Genomic DNA, 19910 nt, shown 5'->3' with positions numbered 1-19910 from the left:
TCTTCATATAAATTAGAATAGGGCCCAACTATCGGCCAACTAAAAGTCGTTGGTCTACGCCTAGACTTAAAATCATTTAAAGTATGTTAGTTCATAATTTATCCACCGACGCTCGACTATTGTTGTGACCCACTCGTAATACAAGCATAATATTTAGCTTACCACGAGGGGTTAACGGGAAAATTCAAAAAATGGGAATAAAAATCATAAAGATTCTCTTAACTAGTTACATTACTTACCGATACCATCATAAACCATACTAAAATGGTACACTTTACTGCAATTACTTCGTAGCGAGTGCAGATAGATCCTTACCTGTAACAAAATAAATACCAAATTAGTAAATCCATATTAGATACAAAATTAAACATACATTCTAAAAACAGCCCAGCACGCAATACACCTATCGTCAACAAAATAATAATTTAATGATTAAGTTTCACTGCACAGTGTATGCTTGTACATAGACTTATTTTATTAGTCGTTATTTGTGAAAATAAACATAATTCGTACCGATGAGATTCATTTTTGTCGCAAAATAGCAAATTTACTTCGCATAATACAATTAACCCTCAATAGTGCTCTGGCGAATACAATTTCCACCATAAATTGAACCTTACCTACTAATAATTAGATCGAAAATCAATGAAAGTTTTCAGCATGCCTTTAGGTGGGTTAAACGGATTACACTGATTTGCAAAAAAAAAGGTCAGTTAGAAAATGTTTTATAGAACATATAACAAAAGCCTGATCTCGCTTTATGAATTCAAACTGTTTATTTTTAATTCATATAAAATAGCGTAATTTTTCTACCATGTTTTTTTTCATAAAGTTAGGTCAAGTAGGTACTTTTGAAGATATAGAACATTTTCTGACCGATTCTTTTTCTTTGAGTATAGGTAAAAAAAATTCGTAAACCGAGTGACTGTGCCACTCATCAATCCTATAGGTACGTCACAAATATAAATTACATCTTTTTCCTCAACACCAAGTCTAATAATATCCAAACCGCCAATCACAGCAGATCGCACCCGCCGGGATATAACAAGGAAATGAACGGGAAACGGGAAAAAATTGCCGGGAAATACCGGGCCTCTTTAATAAGCCAACACTATGGTTTGATGAGAGATTTCAGCTGGGATTTGGTGAAATATCTTGTCATTGATATCTTGTGGTTTTAATCTTTTTATAAAATAGCAAACTACATTTTTTTAAAGTCGTATCCATATAGACTTAGTTTGTGGTATGTAAGTGTTGCAAAAGACTTGCAAGCTTGAAATATGACTAAAGAAATATTTATTTCTATAATGAATTGAAATTTTCAGATACATTTAATTTAAAACCCAACTCATTCTGTACTTTCATCTATTATTACTTAGAATTTACAGCCCGATCTAGACAATACAACCGAATATATTGAAAACTTGAAAAGGCAATCGATTCGGTTCGGATCCGACTCGGTGGCGATTAAACTAAAACAATGGGTTTGAGTTATTTGAAACTCAATTGAAACGCCCGTGGCACATTATAGAAGCGAGCGAGTTTTGGATTGTTTAGTTGGAATGCTATTGAAATATATTTCATCATTATTTTGTACATTATTGTTCTAAAATCTAAATGAAATAAAATCTATCGCCTGCTTCGCTCCCAGCTTAATTTCAACCAAAGTCGTCGAGGCTGTTTTACGGTTTGAATAATTACATTTTCAGCTCCACAATTTTATTATTATCATTGACCAATTTTTGACCATTGACTGTCTTTCAGGACAGCGACTTTTTTTCTAATACGCATCGATCCGAGGGAGTCTGTGCGACGTCACCAAAAATCGTAGACAAGAATAATGCCCGTACTCACTCCGTACACAGTCCGTAACATTACTATGAGGTCTCCCAGTGCGCGTGGACGCACAGGGTGACACACGAACCAATCACAGAGCTCTATTCAATGCTGTGCGTTCGATTTGCTGCTTCACATGAGCAAGTATCATTTGTGAATACGGGCGGAAGTGTAGGCACAATTTTAATCAGGTAGCTATTATTAATAAAATTATTAAAAAATATAAATTTTCTCGCGTTTTCGTGTACCCTGCTTACAGCGCTGAATGGGTACCAGCAGTCACGCGCGACCGGGCCTGGTGAAATTCGTCTGTCTCCGTGACACTTTCGATCCGATGGAGTTTGTGTGACGTCAGCACAAATCGTAGACAAGAATAACTTTATATACCACTATTATTTTCTCATGACGTAGGGTAATTCAGGGTTGAAACACAAACTGTTTAATGTGTAACACACAAACTGAATGCTTTTGCCTCTTTTCGAATGTTTTATTTTCATTGCGAATTCGTCTCTATTATTAATACTAATATTTACGTAAGATATTATTATTGACGGGACTGTTCTTACATCATAATGGTGATTATGGCGCTTACAACAGTGCCAAAATATCGGAAACTCGAAATTAAGGTACATTGGTAGCAATCTCGTAAATGGGTAGTTCTACTCACGGTGGAATTATTTAGGACCATAAAATGAATCTCCAGTTTTTGTTAGTAATCAGTATAAACAGTGACTAAAGACCGATAATATACTACAACATATCCAATTTTTAACGGGCCAGACAAAATTATGATAAATATTGATTTTATAGCGGTTTTTCTATTTTCGATGGACAGGGAAGTGAGAACATATACAGGATAGTGAAAATTTAACTGAAAGATGCATTTGAGTTTATAGTCTTTACTCTAAAAATAATAAAAAATACTTTTATGTGCATCATAAAGGTCCACTATCAATTGAACATGGAACTCATTTAGGTTGCTTCTTTTTCCGTCACCTGATCTCTTTGACTTTTCCCTACTATTCGTATCTCCTTTTATTATCTTCCTCTTCTTTCCTCGACGCTTTTCTTCGACTGGAAACGATTCGTTAGTATCTATTTTCGGCATCTCCAGCAATCCATCAGGATCATCAATGTTCATTCAGTCCCAGTACACTCATAAGGTCAACCAAGTCTGATGAATCAAAATACTGGTGTTGCAGGCATTACTGGTCTCAGTTTCAGACTCAGTTTAAGCGTCATCAACATTTGCTTTCATGGAAGAATATTTTACGATGCCTATTTGGAAGTGTTCGCACACGTTACTGCAAAAACAGCTAAAAGTTTGTATAGAGTCAAGCAAGTCAAAATGGAGTATCCAGTTTCAATGGAGTGTATGCATTTGCCTGCACTTAGTGTATTTGTAAAATGCCTTTATATGGCAGTAAGTTTTATGTATTTTGCCAAAATCATGAATTATATAAACTTCATATCAAATTTAATATTATCAGTCAATGGACGCAAGCGAGTTTGACAATATTGTTTCATAATTGCCCTAAAATAATATAAAATACTGTTATAAATACGTAACAGATGAGTGAGAAGTTGTCTGGCCCAGACACGACAGACGATGATAACAGCGTAGCTGTGTCTAACTGACTGACGATTTGGGCGAAATAAACGTTTCACTAGGCGAACTTAACTGCATACTTAAATACATAAGAACGACAACGTGGCTTACCCTTTGTTTTGTTACAGATTTTAACGTGTTTATAGGTGGCAGGGAAGTGATACTTAATTCGTGTCGCCTTTGTTCAGCAATCAAAAAATTATGTAAATAGGGAATTCAAACATAATCCATATAGGTTAAATGAAAGATACACTAATGGTTACTTTCAATACAATGTTATTTTTGACTAATTATATTTTTATATATTTTTTATTGTGATTTACATCATGAATTCTGGAATGTCACCCCACAGGGAAATGAGAATTTTTCCCATTTGAAGCCATTTTTGTCTGGGATGTTTTTATTAAAACGTGTTGAAATTCAGTGACCAAGTACTATGTGAGTTAAACTTTATTAATACCCTAAAACGAAAACTATTGATTGGTAATTTAAGGAGCTGCAAGTTGAGCCCCGTAAAATTCCCTGATTTGTAGAACTACCCAAATAATAATCATTAATGTTAGTGACCATGAAAGTTAAAAAGAATATATTTAAGATACCACATTATAACCCTTTTTCCCGTCTCCAAACAACAACCCATTTCACAAAGTAGGTACATCCCTTGACAAATGTCATAGACAATGTAAACCTACAATTCTAGCACCAACACAGTCTCTAAATGAATAAGCAAACCGATGCAATCAGCGGAGAGCCGGAGCTTTCTTCGCTTGAAAGCTGTACGTCGCGGGAAGCTCGTAACCTAAAATTGCATCCTACACACATGTAGTGTTGCCAGGGCTTCTGGGTAAAGACGGACACAGTCAGGCTTTTTGGTAGAATAATCGACCAAAATTAGTTGGTGTCCGGCCCGTCCGGATTAAATTACACGGCGTCTGGCCTGTCCGGTCAAAATTTTATGGTGTCTGGGCTGTCCAGCCAAAATTGGATGCCGTCTAACCTGTCCGGCAAAAAATAGATAGTGTCCGGGCAAATATACATGGTGTCCGGTCAAAAATTAGATTGTGTCCGGCCTACCCAGCTAAAATTAGATAGCGTCTGGCCTGCCCAAGCAAAATTAGATGATGTCCGGCTTATACACTTTTCCCTCCTAACTTTATATCGCCTTTAACTATTCGCCTTAACTTTATCTCTGTCTCTACCCACTTCGGCGTTTTTACCCAAAACTCCAGCCATTCGGTTTCAAGACCTGGCAACACTACCCACATGCCTAGTAACCTGGCAAATCTTCAAATTCGAATTTGAATCCGCTTTGCCCTCCTAACTTTTTATCTAACGCAAGTCAGCGTAAAGAATCTCTACATTCCCGCCCCACCCTACCCGCTTCGAATTTTTTACCCCAAAGTCCGGCTTTTCGGTTTCAAAACCTGGCAACCCTACATGCCTAGTAATAAACCTGGTGGCCGACTCCCCGGGGTGGTAAAGCGCGGGAAGTGCATTTACCCGGAGTGTCCTTCAGCTAACATTTACAGGCGTGGCGTTTTATGAGACACTTTAAAGTTTGCCCCAAATGTGGGGGGATTAGGACGATTTGTAAACGGAAAGACTTTTAAACTCAGGAAGAAAAGTAAGGAAATAAATTGAGAAATGGTAAGACATTGAACAAAGTCTTAAGGCGTATGACAAACAAGGTCCACTGTTCAGTAAATAAAACTAACTACCTTTAAGTTAGTGCAGTATAAATCAATTCATTAGAGTAAAGCAAAGAAAGGAAGAAGAAAGATCATGCCCAAGATTAAATAAAACAATTGGTCTATAATCTAAATGGAAATCATATCAGTAAATCTACGAACGAATTAGCTCCATTGTTCAGCTCCAAATAACTACCACTTACTATTTTGGCTTCCAATTTGGCACTTAGTTACTTTTATTACATTTTAAAGTCACCATGACGTAAACCGGCCATTGTGGAAATCATTGGGGGAGGCCTATGTTCAGAAGTGGACGTCCTATGGCTGAAATGATGATGATGATGATGATGACGATGATTATGATGACGTAAAAGCAAATAAATGATACCTACCTACGGTTTAATCTTTAAATAAAACAAATAGGGGAATTTCCAGACCTATGTCTAATGAGTAACAGACTTAACCTTTTATATGGGAATATACTTCCCACCATATTTTGAACCTTCTGCCCTTGTCTTAAAAATGAATTTGAACTAATGTTATGCCCGTTAAATGTTTAAAAGTCTTATTAATTTCAGCATCCTGATAGCTGAGAACATTGAACCAGTACCTAATCAAATTGAGGGTCGCACCCTCAAAGTAAAGGTAACGCAAGTATTTGAAATATGACGTCAAAAAAGTTCCTGTGTATCATAAAATAGTTGTCAGAAATGTGAGACGAAGGCTTGAGGCGCGGTAGGCTTTCATACTGTATTCTAAGCATTTGGGTTAGGATGCTAAGCGTGTCGGGATGCTGGGTTGTAACGTTGTTTAGTGATGTAGAACTATCGATAGTTGATTTAGAAACCTGTTTAGGGTGTCGATAATACGGCCATCGTATAATACTCGTCAGAAATGTGACACGGAGGCTTGAGGCGCGGTTGGCTTTCATTCCATATTCTAAGCATTTGGGTTAGGATGCTAAGCGTGTCGAGATGCTGGGTCGTAACGTTGTTTAGGGATGTAGAACTATCGATAGGTGATTTAGGAACCTGTTTAGGGTGTCGATAATTAATTGGCCATCGTAAAATACTCGTCAGAAATGTGAGACGAAGGCTTGAGGCGCGGTAGGCTTTCATTCCATATTCTAAGCATTTGGGTTAGGATGCTAAGCGTGTCGAGATGCTGGGTTGTAACGTTGTTTAGGGATGTAGAACTATCGATAAATGATGGTGAAAACTGTAGTAGGTATATGGTGTCGATATTATGGCCAAATATTTACTATTAAAAGCAATTCATGAGCTTTAAATACTTACTATTGGCCAATAGAGTCACTATGGAAAAAGCTATAATATTTGGCGTTTCTGTCTATGATAAAATTTCTAGAATTAGCGTATTCGCAAAAACCAAAGTCACTGACATAGGTAGCTATGCGGATTGCCAAGATTGCTGGTCAAATAACTCGCAGAATCTTTGGTGAAAAGGGTCTTCAAGTGGCGACCACAGACTGAAGGGCAGAAACTTTCTACCCTAAGTTATAAACGGCTGGCAGTCACCACACCACCCTCTGTAGCTTTCCATGTAAGGGGAGTTCTATGTCCCTTTCCCAGTAAGTATGTCCACGGCTGAGCAAAGTTGATAATGATGATGACAAAACCGCTATCGACAAATTCATCATTATTGAGTTTACCTTAAACATTCCCACACTATCGATAGTCTAAACATAATAAACGAACACCAACACTACGACTATTCGTATGCAGGCAAAGGTATCCGGTATATGTAGATGATATGGCGATGATGTGACTTTCAATTGGGTGTGGTTTCTTTTTCATGTTGGATTTTTATCGTTTACAAAGAAATAGAATTTAATGGACATGTTTTTTATAGAAATGGAAAAGAACTAATTTAGCGCTTAGTTCAAGTTTTATAAAATGACAAGTGCAGGGGAGACTGGGTAAAAGTTGTACCAAGGTATGGTTGTAACCACAGATCACAGAAACTAAAGTAAGTAAGTCATAATTCAAGATTCGAACGTTGAGTACTGATACTGCAATGGATAATGAGCACATATTTTGATTACTTTGTGTGTGTGAATTTCTAATGCGACACTAAGTTTCGAACCCAGCGCATTAGTTGGCATCTCTCTATATCTCTATGGTTGTAACAACCAGAATGTTATCGAACTATGCACGATAGGTGAGAGTTACTAGGGGAATCAAGACAAGAAAGGCTAAAAAGTAAATGAAACAAATTGACTATATGGTGAGCTCTACATAACTTTTCGAGAATCTGGATTAGAATGTCAAGCACGAATGGTCGGGGCACACGCGACACGAACTACACTTGCGACTATATTTCGTGTGTGGCGATAATTAGGATGTACCAAAATAATAAGGTCAAGCGACTAGAGTTTTCTAGTGGAGCCTGAATCACAACACTTATTTATTTCGTAAAATGGAATACGTGTTAAATACCCTCAAGACATAACCAATGGCTTCACCAATGGCAAGCAGGTCAAGCTAAATACTGTGGCATCTTATTTAATTGTGATAGGTGGTAGGTATTTTACAATAAACATGTTCCTATAGTCTGATGTATTGATATCTCTGAACTGTACCTAGTGCCTGTCAACTTACAACAAATCTTAACATGCCGCTAGCTATGTGAATGTCTATAAACTTTTTAGAACTTTTCAATAAGCCCTAGCAACCTTCCTTATTTTTAACGAATGACACATATCTAGGTACGTGCCTCCACCTATGTTCAACAAACTGCGAGCACATTATTAAAAGTGCCAAAGAAATACAAAGATACCTAGTACGTCCTCGCACACATCAATCCAGACCTACTCCAGAATCAAATTAGGCTTCCCCCGATGAGACGTGCGACAGGTTCCAACGAAAAATCACGGACTAAAGTCTAAAGTTTGGGGTCGCCCCGTTGGGAATGTAACCTCATTAGGGAAATGCGCACTCCAGGTCTTGATGCCGTTACAAAAAAGTATATTTTGATGTGCTGTCGATTCTACAATATCTCTAAACAGTTGTGCCTATTTGAAACAAACCACACGTTCGGGACACGTCCCGTACATCATCATCATCATCATCATCTCAGCCATAGGACGTCCACTGCTGAACATAGGCCTCCCCCAATGCTTTCCATGTTACCCGGTTGGTAGCGGCCTGCGTCCAGCGCTTTCCTGCTACCTTTATGATGTCGTCGTCCCGTTTGATAACGTGAATATCATTAATATACTTCTTAGAGCCTTACAACCAGTAACCTTTATTGCGTATCTTTTCCCTGTTTTTAACGAATGAAGATACCTAGTACGTGCCCTCACACATCAATCCAGACCTACTCCAGAATCAAATTAGGCTTCCCCCGATGAGACGTAGGACATGTTTCAACGAAAAATCACGGACTAAAACCTAAAGTTTGGGGTCGCCCCGTTTCCAATCCGGCCGGGACGACTACGTGTCCGGGCTGGGAATGTAACCTCATCAGGGAAATGCTCCGGGGTCTGATTCCCTAATATGATTAGGCTGTTTGCTGGTTTTCTTTACCTAGGCTTTTCTGTTTAAAAGGTTTCTAAGAGTTAAGATTAATTACGAGTCTAAATTATGTTACAAAGACAGTGTCTAGTAAATCAAGATAAATGTAAAAACTTTCAGGCATAATAAATAACTCTAATTACGTAACATAAAAAGGATGGTCTTTATATAAAGATTTTTTTTAACTGTGTGCAGACCATCTTAAAAATAACTTACTCGTCTTCACTCAGGATATAAATTAACAAAAAAAAAATCTCGTTTTCCTTCTTCCTTTTTACGTGTGTGAAAAACTGAATGAAAGCATATGAAACCAAATGTTAGCTCAATTTAATATGTACATTTTCTATTTAGTAAGAACCTTTTGTGAATAAGTCGGCGTAATTTAAACACAATCGTTTGTACATTCCAGTCTAAAAAGTAGAAATGTAAATGAATCTATTATAATGGCAGCTGTTTGATTACATTAATACATTATTCATTCATACATAATAATACATTTGGACGTTTATTAAAATAGAAATTCGTAAACTGATTAGTCTCTGACACTTACGCCCGTATTCACAAACGATGCTTGCTTAAGTGAAGCAGCAAATCAAACGCACAGCGTTAAATAGAGCTCTGTGATTGGTTCGTGTGTCACCCTGTGCGTCCACGCGCACTGTGAGACCTCATGGTAATGTTTGTGAATACGGAAGTTAATACTGTGGGCGGTGTCTTCAAACAATTTGACAGTTATCAAACTGCGATGTCGTCGAAACGTCAAGCGGCAGAAATCGGAACTAATAACTAGTAATAAGTTTTTTTTTTATCCACATCGAGGAAGCTCTTGGCCTGTATCTCCCCTGATGGTAAGTGACGATCAGGCCGAAGATGGAAGCGAGCTTCACCCGGAATTCTCAACCACGGAGGAACTGTCATAGCTGAGACGGTTCAGTGTCGGACAACTATATCTACGGTTGTTTATGTATGGAACTCTTTTATAAGGAAGTCGTAATCACACTAGCAGCCTACAAGCGGCTTTAAGATTTATCAACACTATAAATAAAAACTGCAATTTTGCAGATAATAAAGTTAAGTGCCCATAAATAGATCCAAGCATTAACACACTATGCAAAGAGGACAAATTGATTAATAAAAAGCCTTCAACAACAAAGGTGCGGACAATGTATTAAATCACGCGAGTGCTTTTAAATGTGTGCTCCACTTCATAACCCAGTTAAAGTTAACTATTGAAGTTCATTCCCAGGAAAATGTCAAAGCCGACGGCAGCGTTACTTTCATACAACTTTGGAATAACCATCAATTGAAACTTTTTCAGTGAAAGACTTCATATAATATAAGGAATGGCCGGCTATAATGGAATTTCATAAAGTAGGGTAAGAGCATACTTAGTGTAAAAAGAAGAGGAAGTAATTTTTGAGTCATTATTATGAGTTATTATTCGTATTAAGAGGAGACCCCATTATCTGCAGTGGACATTCTATGCTTGAAAATGAATGATTAAATTGAAGGATTTGTAGCGTGCGTAGGCATTATGAACTAACCATTGATTTATTTAAAAAGTACTCTTAACAGAAACACAGAAATTTCTGGAGATAAATAGATGGGTAGAGCTAACAAATACAAAAATGTTTAGTAGAGGCCTAAAAAGAAAAATCATTGATTTTCAACCGTATCTTCAGAGCATAAAGTTTAAATAAAATTGATGTGGGCTTTGTGGGCCTGGTTAAGGGTTAAGTCAATGATCTTTCAAAATAACTCAAAATATTTTACAATCAGAAGCATGTAAACATAGTTACGTATTTTAGTAGTGGTGGCTTTAATTCTAGATGCAACAAACTAAACTTCTAAGTTAAAAAGTTGTTTACAGTATAACTAGTAATTTGCTAAACCACAAGGGTTTTCGCGTGAGCATGACTGACCGAGTTTTCTATAATGTTTAACTACCCACACGATTCGCTGGGTCACCGCACGAGTGCAATGCTCGCTACTCCCAAAGGGTGTTCAGACATAATTATTTTCCTAGACAACATTATAAAGGGGGGGCATTGAACTATAGCTATAGTCTGAAAGTAGGCACAGCACACAAAAATATAAGAATGACGTTAGAGGCATTATATATTGTTCTCACTAGAATTAGTTCACAGACATACATAGGATAATAATAGTGACGTCACTGTTTTGTGGTAGTCATGCCCGATGGTTAACATGAATCCCTAATTTTTAAGTGACCCCTATGAAAACAAAATTCCTGTTATGTGTAGCGGTCACCTCAAAATTAGGGATTGATGGTGAATACGGGGATCAATTTCTTTTATCTACAACGGAAAAGCTCTTGGCTTGCATCTCAACTAATAAAAATTGCCCAAATCATGAATAAACTCATCCATGAATGAAATGACTTCTTCAAATGATACTTAAATAAGAATTAAATTTAAGTGGTGTCATTAAATAACTGCACAAACATAATATTTTATTACCACCGATCAGTCAACTTCAGAGAATGCCTTGAGCTCAGTAGCTCACTAATTGGTCGACTGAGCTTAGTCGAAACTTAGAAGGCGAAAGATAAAGAGATTATATCGTCAGTTATTACTAAGTTACTTGAAGCAAAGTTTATTAGCAAGTCTTTTGTAATACTTTCTAGGTCAATATTGAAAACCTTGGGCGTATTTTATAATAAAGATTATGAAAACTAATCTAAAAAGTCTGCTATAGCTAGAACCTAAAGTTTGGATCTAATCAAGCGAACAAGGATAAGAAGAAAAGCTCTACAAACCTACCTCTACAAAATTGATAATAAACAAGATCAATCAAAAATTTTATTAAATGATAATTAGCTACACAGAAGAGAAAAATGATGAGCGAGTTTACACAAATCTATACTAATATTATAAATGCGAAAGTAACTCTGTCTGTCTGTCTGTCTCGCTTTCACGCCTAAACCACTGAACCCATTTTGATGAAATTTGGCATAGACATAGTTTGGGTCCCGGGAAAGGACATAGGATAGTTTTTATCCCGGTTTTTGAAACAGGGACGTGCGCGATAAAGTTTTTCTGTGACAGACAAAATTCCACGCGGGCGAAGCCGCGGGCGGAAAGCTAGTATCTAAATAATTCCACATGTTCACCAATGTTTTTACAAATAAATGATTTGATTTGTTAGTTCACGCTTAGCATCACCAGAACAGAACCAGAATAACCTAGTTTTAGTTTCTCCTGACCTCTCGAACAATACCTGCAACGAATTTTGCCACTGGGCAGGTACCACAACCAAGATAAAAACAATGTATCAAAACAGTCTCCAGTGTCATTTGTTTGTATCGTGAAAGATATTGAGCCACCTCTGGCAACATTGTCGCAAAGGATCAAGTGAACTGTGACCTGAGTTCAGAAGGTCAATACAATTTGGAAACTGTCGAGGGTTTAGCTAGGATATGCCTGGTAGTTTCGTATAACTTGGAACTTGATACGAATAAGTTTGCAGTAAGCTTAGAAACCTAAGGGCTCGTTCCCCAGTTTTGCGGGATCCATAAACCAGGATAAAGTAAAGCAGGATCGAATTTGTAATTCGAACGGACCCGTTTTTCGTTTAGCAAACGGTATATTCGTGTGATCGTTAATATTAAAACACTTAGCCTGGATTGCACCATCTTACTTTAACTTTGACAAACTTCAAAAATCTGTCAAACTTGATACAAAAAACAGCCTTAGGCTACTATAACGATAACCGGTCTTTTTTGTATGGAGTTTGACAGAGTTTTGACGTTTGTCAAAGTTAAAGTTAGATGGTGCAACCCAGCCTTACACACTAAACGGGATCCTCCAAACTTCGTGGGAATAAGCCCCAATACCTATCTATTAGTAAAAACGCTATAAAGAAAACTTTACCTTGTCGTATACAAAACAAATCAGATAAATTACATTTTTATAACCAACTAGCTGACCCGGCGAACTTTGTTCCGCCTTAATGGCAATAAATAAGCAGACTTTTTTTTAATTTCGAACGGGATAAAAAGTATCCTATGTCCTTCTCCTGGCTCTAAACTACCTCCCTGACAATTTTCAGCTAAATCGGTTCAGCCGTTCTTGAGTTATAAGTGGAGTAACTAACACGACTTTCTTTTATACAGGGTGTCCCGTAATGTAACGTCAAGCCGGAACTGGGTGTTGAGGCAAGTTGTGCTGGTTATTAGAAAAATATAAAAAAAAATCTATGTGGCATATTTTCAAAATAATGGGCATTTAAAAAAAATCAAAAATTTCTACTCCAGGTGACGGTCTTTTTACTCGTGTTGCTAAAAATCTTCACTTTTTCCAAATTTTTTTTTAGCAAGAATTTACCAAGTGTTATACCATTTTGGAATCCTTACTAAATGCGCCAAATTATGACGTCACTTGCCACACTCGCGTAGTAAAATTTTTTTTCAGTACAGTCAGTTTAAACTAGGCAAAATTTTTATTTTGAAAATTTTTTTGGGAATAATGTATTTTTTTCATCCAAGTTGGAGCAGCTGGTTTTGTAATTTTGATAACAATTTAGAGAAGCATTATTCAGGGTTACATAACAAAAAAAAAATTTGGAAAAAGTGAAGATTTGTGGCAACACGAGTAAAAAGACCGTCACCTGGAGTAAAAATTTTTGATTTTTTTTAAATGCCCATTATTTCGAAAATATGCCACATAGATTTTTTTTTATATTTTTTTGATAACCAGCATAACTTGCCTCAACACCCAGTTCCGGCTTGACGTTACATTACGGGACACCCTGTATACAAAGTAAGGCTTCATCATCATTATTATTATTTATTTACTAAAAAAAAAAAAAAAAAAAGGTCAGTTTTAACTCCATGTACTGTTTTACAATTGGTTCGTATAATGTATATATAGATTAAAGATTATTCCGGCAGACTACTCAAAACAATCATCTACCTCGTAAAGAATGCTTCAAATTACCCTCCGAATGAAAATAAAATCCTTTACAACCCCTTAATAGGTGGGGGAGCTTCCCTGAGTTGCCAGACTTAAATTTAAGTGAAATTATAAGGAAACGAGTTCGTTGAACCTGAGAAACTGGTCTCAGTTGCATAACCTTAACTTTAACCGTAACTATAACCGGTGTTTATGTTTGGAGTTTGACTGCTTTGGCGTTTGTTATAGCAGGCCTGTTCATTTCCGCGAGTTTACATCGAAAACAAAACAGGCACGATGGCCCACCTACAGGATACTATTCGACAAGGCCTTACATACGAGCGAACATTGACTCACGCACGCGTATTCTTGTGTATGATGGAAGAAAATAAAGAAAATGGTGTACTAAATACTGAGCAGTATTTAACTGCCTAAATAATAATAAAAACAGAATGTACTTTTTTAAGTTGCCTCAAGACACTGAGAGGTAAATAATTAGTTAATATTATTCATGATAATTCATGCTAAATCATGTTCCTCCGCCATTTTCCGCAGTTTGGCACCTCACGTCACATCATTTTACCGAAGTCAGCCCTATAGCTTCGGCGCAGTGCCGATCACTGACGTTTGTCAACAAAATGGTGCTTGACTCTTGAGACAGGCTAAATTACACCATATTGTTAATGACATTGAACATACATTTTTTAAACACCTTCGCAAAGTAAAACTTCTGTACGTACCTACTTATTATTATTCGGTGGTTATAGTTAAATTAAAACGATGCAACACAGGCTCACGCCCATATTCACAAACGACGCTTGCTAAGTGAAGCAGCAAATCGAACGCACAGCGATGAATAGAGCTCTGTGATTGGTTCTTTTATCACCCTGTGCGTCTATGCGCACTGTGAGAGCTCATAGTAATGTTTGTGAATACGGGCGTAACTTTTTGCTTCTATTACGTCATTAACCTAGGATAATATTGCAGTAATTTCGCTTGTGGTTCAAACTTGACATGCGGAAGTATGAGTAAAACAATTTGAGTTGTACAAAGTTAATAAACAATTTACTTGAGCTGGGTTGCCCGCTAATCCAGCAAGTTTCCCGAAACAAACAGCTGGTGACGAAAGTTTCATGCATTGCACATATAATCGTAGAAACTATTAAACCAGCCCTTGAAGCTAAACTAAAATTTATTACAGTACTATTAGATCTAGCTCTTAAGAGCGCTTTCACATTAGGCGATTTAGCAGCGCGACAAACGCGCGACTGACGCGCTGCCGAAAATTTCATACTAATGACTTGTGACGCGCCCCGCGACGCATCGACAGCCCTAGCACCCAGCGCGGAGATTTTGACAACCCTACGGCTGCGCGGCCGCACGCCGCACGGACCGAGCTAATATATGAGACGGCGGCGACCGCGGGCGCCTAGCATTCGCTCGGGAGCCATTGCAACAGCCAGACGTTCGCGCGCGCGTCTATCGTTCCCTCGGCTGCATTGTACAGAGTCCCTAGCGAATAGCTATCCTCATTGTTCCCACTAACCCTAACTGTTCGACTCTGGCTTGATTCGGTATCTCGATAACTCGGTCGGTGATCTAATTGTCGATTCGAGACGTTTTACCGCTGATAGCCTACCGGTTCTAATCCCTACCGAGTAGTGCATGAGATACTCATCCCCGACCTGCGGTAGCAATCCTGCTGCCACCCTTCCTGAACTTCACACCCCCTCGCCACGTAGGTCCAACGCCTTTCCTCTGTGGTCGCGCTCACCTGAGGGCTTCGGCCTCTGGCTCGAGCTAATTGGGCCACATCCTACCCCCCTAGTTATAAGTATCCAGACTAACACTCGCTAAACCTCGCACAGGGCGCCGCCCCTCTCGCGGATACGTACACCGATCTTGTCGCGACAAGGAAAAATTTCCGTGCTTTTAAGCGATTTTGTGAAAAATATTATTGGCAGGTAGTTGCTAATTGCTCATAAGATAGGCCCCCTTAATTTAATTTATTGTCCGTGGTGCATAATCTTTTTCTTAAAGGTTTTAAACCTTTGTTTGTCACCTGTCATCCGCTTTGCAATGGAGGGAAGTCGAACCTTAATTTCGAACTCCTCCTATGTTCTTCTGATTAATTTCGTTGCGGGTCCAATGACAGTTTAACTTTCCCCCGGGACAAACTTGACCTTCATTGGTTGGGTTTTTGTGGCGGTCAAGCTGTAGATCCTGGCTACACAGGAGTTGCAGTGGTGGGAACGAGAGGTGGGAATATCATTTTACTGTCTCGCCGGTCCACTCGTTAGGTGTGATCAAGGCTTAACGCCCTAATGTGAAAGCGCTCTAACTCTAATCAGTGCCTGAGGTATGCGACCGGCACGGGAGTGTTTTTGTGACGTCAAACGTCAGCGAGACTTCAGATCTCCTTCGGATTTATATGCTCTGTCACGTCAAAATATGTCAATGTCACCCCTCCCGTACCTCTTCAATACTGTCTGAGTTAAGCGCTAGATCTATAATGAAACATGCAAATATAAAGCCTGTAAAACTACCTACAACATTTTTCTTAACATTAAAATCAAAACTGATGGCCCACTTAACAAAATTCAGGGCGAAAATTGTTCAGTGCAAGTTAAAAGATGAGGTGACAAGAAAAATATGAGTTGAAAATGCACTACGTACCCGAAACTTTTTAAGACTTCGTTTAAAAAGCAATTTACTAGCTGGCGTGTTCTAAGATATAATTTAAAATTGTAATTTTGCCACTAAAAGTTTATGTGGAAGCACAATATTGACTTTTGTGAACCTCACTACTGTTAAAATCAATTGTTTTTCAAAGTGAATTTTGTGCCTACCTTTTTCTTTAGTTTCCCTGGTTCGATTCCATCCAAACATAGTTCTGCTTTATGTACCACTCTTATGTATTGGTGATTGAGACAGATACCCATAGTTAGAGCTACAATGATCAAAATTAATAAATAATGTTGAAATTATTTACTGTTTCCAAAACGATTAATTACAACATTGTCAAAATAAAAACCATCAAAAATCATTTACTATCTATTCTACAGGCTAAAGCTAGTATACAGGGTGTTATTTCTAAACTATACAAGATATCAAAAACTAGTAACTGATCCTGAAAGTGCTTCATGAGCTCTATCAAACGGTACCAATAATAGGTTACAGAAAAAACTGGATCTATCCTAAAATTCAATGTTCTCGGCTTCCATGTGAAAGAGCTTGTGAAGCACTTTCAGTATCAGTAACCAGTTTTTCGATATCTTGTATAGTTTAGAAATAATCGAGAGAGATCACTTATCGTTTCCACCCTGTATAGTTTATGTACACGCGTTGAAGCTTACGATCTAAGTAACTATGTACTCGTATTGTATGCATTTGCGGGAGACCTCTCACGTCCGCCACATAACAACTCTCGCAAGGACGCAGAAAATTCTCCAGACAATCTTATGAATGACGTCATAAACTCAATAAACGGTGATAACACTGCCTTTGCTAATGAATTCATTGCTAATAGAATAGACAAAGTTATAGCAGGTATCAAATACCTGTTACTGAATGTAGACGAAATTGGAGATGAAATTAAAAATCGTGTGGCTAATAAAGTAGAGCAAAATCCAATCAACTCGAAACGTTAATTACAAAAGCAAAATCTATTTATTGAACTGATCAGATTAATAACTATCTACAAAGCTCCACAAAAGCATTACAATTAAACAACCCAAACAGCAAACCATGCTCAAATTTTAAAATTATTCACCGAGTATCTGCCGTTCACACCCATGGTCGATTCTCCAGCTGGATCCTTAATTATTTATACAGATTTTAATCTCATTTCAGTCGTTTGGTTTTCACTTATAGTCATTGCCACTTTCGTCGTTGTCAACCGCAGTTATTAATACTTTAAATTGCAACATTTATTATATTACACTTATGATATCCAATTTAATGAAAGCAAAAAGGAAATTAAATCATTAATTAATGTAATCTTAGAAAGTGTTAATGAAAGTCCCACTTTTAATTTGCTATAAACAAATTGCAATAGAAAGGAACTTGGCGAGTTCGCAGCTAAACTAATTTATTAATATTGCCTCTGAGCAATATTTCTGCTGACCGGCGGATCTACAATCTACATAAATTTGGTTTGTGGGTGTGTTTATCATCGATCAAACAGCTCAGGTGTTCGGATATTTTAATGAGATGAATAATTACAGTTAGTGCACCCAGTATGGCCCATTTTAGTTATAATTAAAGTATCTTTACGTATTATTTGCCTGCCACTATCACAGTCGTGTTACTTCGACGATACGGATCTTTACTTTCTTTTACTCCGATATACCTACTCTTTTCCGTTTTATGATACAATACAATATGATAAATAAACGGGGATTTGAACAGCAAAAAATATTTCAGTCGACTTAGCGCTATTGGGTACACACGAGTGCTTACACGCTCGCACGATCCTTTTATCAACGCATAAAAGGGAGTCGCTTATCAGTCACTCTCCACGCCACTTTATTTATTTCCACACGTTTTATGACATCTTTGTGTAATACACATTTATATTTCGTTGAAAATAATTTTCGAGAACACACTTCATGACAATGGACTCAAAATAATACCCTGCCCCAAATTTACATCCAAAACAGGCATAAATACCGAAAGGCTTACGGGATTATGAAATCTATGGTTTCGCGGTGATTAACGTTAAACGAGACTGACAAACATGTCGCAATTAAACTTGTTAAAACACAGATTAAGGCTTAAAAAGTTTTTGCGATGGCGTTGACAAAAACTTTGGGCGGCGCTGATAAGGGTATAACCGTCGTTCTGTGTATTCGCGAGATGAAATTCGCAAAATGTTTACACAGAGGCCTGTCTTTTTCGATGGGGATAAATTTTAACTGTTATTATGACAGACGTTTCGTCACGCTGTTGTGTTAAATGGAAATTAAAATTAACTTTTAATAATGGTAATTTTATTAATAAAGGATAAAAAGTCTGTGGAGTAGACAGCTTAAATAAATGGCTAAGCGATGCTGCCTAATCTGTTAAGCAATTAGTGATTCTGCATTTATTTTAATGATTGCCAGTTACAGTTTGGCAGTTTATCTTGCCAATCATAATTGAAGAACTGTCCATAACAATAGTTTGTTTAATTACCGCACTTAGATCACTGTGATATTGATATTACTGAAAAAGTTACCATATTTTTCGTTTGTGATACAAAAACGCAACTAAATCTATCGGGCTATCTCTATTTTATTAATACAGAGGCATTAGAGGATTACGCTAGTGCAATGATGGACATTTTTACCCAAAATTTTAAAATTAATAACATTTCTCTCAATGACAAACAAACAAAACATCAAATTAAGAATAGCGTGTCACATGTATCGCACGAGGGACACGGCCATGACATGAACGACTTAACGATGCGTTTAATTACGGGATGGCATTACGTCACCGAACACCATAGAACTTGTTATAAAAAATATCAGTTGTACAAAGAATTACTCCCATTTGTGTAAACTTTATTGTAATAAAAAAACAAGTACGAAAAAGAAGTCCTGTATTTTTTTTTTTACAAAATGAGCTCAAAAGATTTGCTGACACAACTTCTTTTGTTTTAATGAAATAACACAAGAAGAAAATAAGGTCCGGTTTCTCATCTTCTACTCAAGGAAGGAAATATGAAAAGTTTATACTGGATAAGATGAGCACGCTCAAGCCAAAAATATCAATTCAGTCCTTTCTATTCTAACTCTTGTTTGACCAAACTTTACATGAAGATGACTTTTAATTAGTAGCTGATCAACTGCCTTGAAACTCGGGAATTAAAAAACCGCGAGTATCTCAAGATTAGCAGCATTGGATAACATTTTGACCAAACTGCAATTTGTTAAAAGGTCTCCACTGTACGGCGGGCATAATCCGGCGTGCCAGCTAGCATGTACTATTGATCGGCGGTCCGGCGGCCTCCGAGCTCGCTACGTACTAGGTGTTAGGCTACGAAAAACCCAACTTTGCCTTTTAATTATGTTCAGTTAGCTCTAAATTACAAACTTTTGGGGGTTAATTTGAGTGGGGCTATGTAAGGGTCAAAATAAATATTATAATGAAGTTGACTGTGTGTAAAGAATATGAAGTTTTTAAAGCAAGCAAATTAAGATTTTTTTTCATTTACAATGTGTTTCATATGATTACATCATTACATATCATCATCATGTCATTTAGTCTCCACTACAGGAATAGAATCCTCTCTAATTCACCAGAGATGAATGAATTCAAATTCATGTAGAGTTCAAATTAATTTACC

The 19910-nt window shown here is 37.4% G+C and overlaps 1 protein-coding gene across 1 annotated transcript in view; it reads right to left on the bottom strand.

Moving 5' to 3' along the window:
* Positions 1-216: 216 nt before the first annotated feature.
* Positions 217-19910, bottom strand: part of LOC114355316 (uncharacterized) — a 68488-nt gene continuing 48794 nt past the window's right edge. The window contains exon 3 of the mRNA XM_028308109.1: positions 217-315. Within this exon, the coding sequence (XP_028163910.1) occupies positions 232-315 (84 nt within the window). The 3' untranslated portion in view covers positions 217-231. The remainder of the gene's footprint in view (positions 316-19910) is intronic.

This window comes from Ostrinia furnacalis, unplaced genomic scaffold (genome assembly GCF_004193835.3).
Source record: "Ostrinia furnacalis isolate ACB-3 unplaced genomic scaffold, ASM419383v2 OfSCF2388, whole genome shotgun sequence".
Lineage (NCBI taxonomy): Eukaryota > Metazoa > Arthropoda > Insecta > Lepidoptera > Crambidae > Ostrinia > Ostrinia furnacalis.
This window is presented reverse-complemented; position numbering and strand designations above follow the sequence as displayed.